Raw genomic sequence first — 3046 nt, forward strand, 5'->3', positions numbered from 1 at the left:
ACAGAGTTACTTAAATAAAAATTTAAGTATAAAATATAGGAAAAGGTGGTGTGATAATTATAATTTGCTATTATGAGTTAAAAAATTTCACCCATAAATGGAAATCGGCCTGTTCAAGTTTCTATTGAATTATAAAAGAATAAATGAAGGTTTGCTTGAGGTGTCGTGTAGTGGTTGCTTATATCATCTCTTAACAATGAAATGAAGATTCAATCCCAACCCCATTTACTTTTTTAGAGAGTATTTGCGACAAAGAAATTACCTATTACTACGGCAATGAATACCCTAATTTCGATAAAAAAATGTTTGGTTGAGTGTTATCATCATGTAATAATTATTATGTTTCCTTTCAAATCCACTTTTAGTATTGTAAAGTCTCATTTATACCATATGCCAATATTTCTCTCTAAACATATGCAATTCTGCATTCTCTCTATTGAAGCTACTTTGTGTTTATGCCTATGTTACTCGGTAGGTTTCTGACAAGGATTGAAGGATCTTTTTAAATTATATCTTCATATCCACGTGGGAATCGAGCATGAGTATTTTAATAAACATGAAGCGTCAAAGCAACATAAGTTTAAACACATTGATTGTGTTCCTTGGAAGGTTTTGTTAATTTCATCATCCCTCGGATGCATCACTATGATAATGAAATTTCATGGAGATAATATAGTTTCATAAATTCTGTTATAATCACAATGTTAACTACTGAGTGTGTCGGTTTCCAATTATAGCATTATGTCTAAAAGTACATTTTTCTATTATGTGCGTGTAATTATTTAGTTTATCCGGGAAAAACATTAGATTATTTGGTCTTGTTGGTCTTACCCTGTTGACGCTTTTTTTAAGTTGTGTTATTTCTTGCAGATACAGAGGAAGTTCAGGGATGTGCTGTGAGCCTGTACTCCATTCATTTTTCTTGAGATTGGGCCATTTGCATTTTATAAATATATTTCTCGGGTATTCATAGCAATGCATACAAGTGACCATGAACTAACTCCAGTTATACGAGTGGGTGACTCATGTTGGGTATGTTCTATTTTTTCTAAATTGTTTCGTGTATTTGGAGATATGTCCGAATCTGTGTAAAGAAAATTACAATGGAGATACGACGTTGCTGCGTCGTCTCAGGTGCTAAGTTGCTTCCTTTCATTAGCCCTTCGCCTGATATCTTGGATTAACCGTGTAATGTTGAGGTGAGAAGATCCCCCTATTTCAACAGCCTTATTTGCCATTTCTCCTAGTCCCTTAGCTCTCTTTCTTCTCTCTTCTCCTTCCTCTCCTTTATCCATCAGCTTTTCAATAGCCTCTTTAACATCTTCTTTCTTCACTAATACTCCAATTTTCTCTTCTTCGCCCCACCTCATTGGCTCCTCTACTCCCACCCTCACTCCGATTTCAAGAATTTGTACAGCCAGTTTCTCATTGGCAAACTGATCTGCAAAAAGCGGCCAAGTTATCAATGGAACACCGGCGGAGATGCATTCGATCGTCGAGTTCCAACCACAATGAGTTAAGAACCCTCCAATAGCTGGATGCGACAGTATTAGCACTTGCGGCGCCCAACCCCGGATCACAAGCCCTCTTCCTTTCGTTCTTTCCTCGAAACCATCCTCTGAAATCCACTTGTCTAATTCATTTGATGCATCACTTCCTCTTATAACCCAAATAAATGGCCTATTGGATGCCTCTAGGCCTAAACCGAGCTGTATTGTTTGTGGGGGTGTCACATTCGATATGCTTCCCAGACAGGCATAGATTACGGTACCTGGTTTTTGAGAATCAAGCCATCCCAAGAGCTGTTGTTCATCAACCGAGGCCTTGTTGCCTCTCTGAGCTTTATCCATTGCCTCCTTGTTACATAGAGAAACCGGACCAATGCACCATACTTTGTCCTTTCTTGTCTTCTTGTATTCCTTAACATATTCAGGTTCCATCTCTTCAAAAGAGTTTACGATGACACCGTAAGACTCGAGATCTGCCTTTTTCCGTTCCTCAGAAAATTGCTTGAGGTTTTCATGCAAAACTTGTGGGATTTGGCATTTAGTGAACTCAACTTCGTGGGGCATGTTAGGCATAACGAAGTACTCTGTCTCGGAGGTTACTTGGTCAAGTACGTTGGAGATACGTAAATTATGGAGACAAACAAGAAGAAAGCAACAAACTCCCTGGAACACGATACGCGGAATCTGAAACTGGTTGGCAATGTCGAGCGTGTAGAGCAACAACACATCAGAAAGGATACAGGTGGGGCGTGGCGTTAGCTCAGGGAACAGTTTTCTGACTGGTTTTTCGAGCATGTTGGCTGCTTGGAAGAAATTCAAGGCTAAGCTAAAGGAAGGCAGCATGTCAAAGCTCTCGCACCCTTCCGGCAATCCAAATTCGGCACATGGAAACTGAAACTCGAGTAGACGGATGGAGAGCCCCGATTCCATGGCACGATCGAGGGTTGCCTTAAATCTTGCTGCATTTCGAGGCGTTGTAATGATGGTTATAATCACGCCTCGCTGTGCCAGCAATCTAGCAATGTCAATCATAGGGGTCATATGGCCTTGAGCCATGAAGGGAAACACCACAAAGTGAAGCTGCTGCTCCTCTTGGGTAGGAGTAGCCATCGAAACTGTTGAAACTAAATCATAAGCTTAGTATATTAGTCTGATTCCATATATCTATATAAAATTTGATATTTTTATTATGCGTGTAATATTTTAGATATTTTAATATATTGCATGTAAAACAAAAAAGAAAAAGAACTGGTTAAGTATGATTGGTTTTTGCAGGTGAGGTAAGTGCATACATAAGCATTTTTGTCTATTTAAGTAGAAGTGTCTGAGGTGTTTCTCATTTGTCAAATTAAATTGCAATTAAAGTGCTGGGCGGCTATTATTGATTTTTAAGTAGTCATAAAATGTCGTATACGGAATCAACTTTGACTGGTGGAGACTTACAAGCCAAACGTATTAACAACAAGCTTGTGACAAACGACCGAACATTAAATATGAAAACTATGATTTTGAACTAAAATATGCTGGTTGAAAGTCCA

The 3046-nt window shown here is 38.6% G+C and overlaps 1 protein-coding gene across 1 annotated transcript; it reads right to left on the reverse strand.

Moving 5' to 3' along the window:
- Positions 1-936: 936 nt before the first annotated feature.
- On the reverse strand, positions 937-2658 carry LOC105784239 (UDP-glycosyltransferase 73C3). Its single transcript, XM_012610053.2, has one exon. It carries the CDS (start codon positions 2616-2618, stop codon positions 1131-1133), a length of 1488 nt encoding a protein of 495 aa, XP_012465507.1. The 5' UTR covers positions 2619-2658; the 3' UTR covers positions 937-1130.
- Positions 2659-3046: the final 388 nt, after the last annotated feature.

Source organism: Gossypium raimondii, chromosome 13 (assembly GCF_025698545.1).
Source record: "Gossypium raimondii isolate GPD5lz chromosome 13, ASM2569854v1, whole genome shotgun sequence".
Taxonomy (NCBI): Eukaryota; Viridiplantae; Streptophyta; class Magnoliopsida; order Malvales; family Malvaceae; genus Gossypium; species Gossypium raimondii.

Excerpts from the sequence above, each read along its gene's own strand:
- LOC105784239 (XM_012610053.2), bottom strand. The coding sequence starts at position 2,618 with ATGGCTACTCCTACCCAAGAGGAGCAGCAGCTTCACTTTGTGGTGTTT.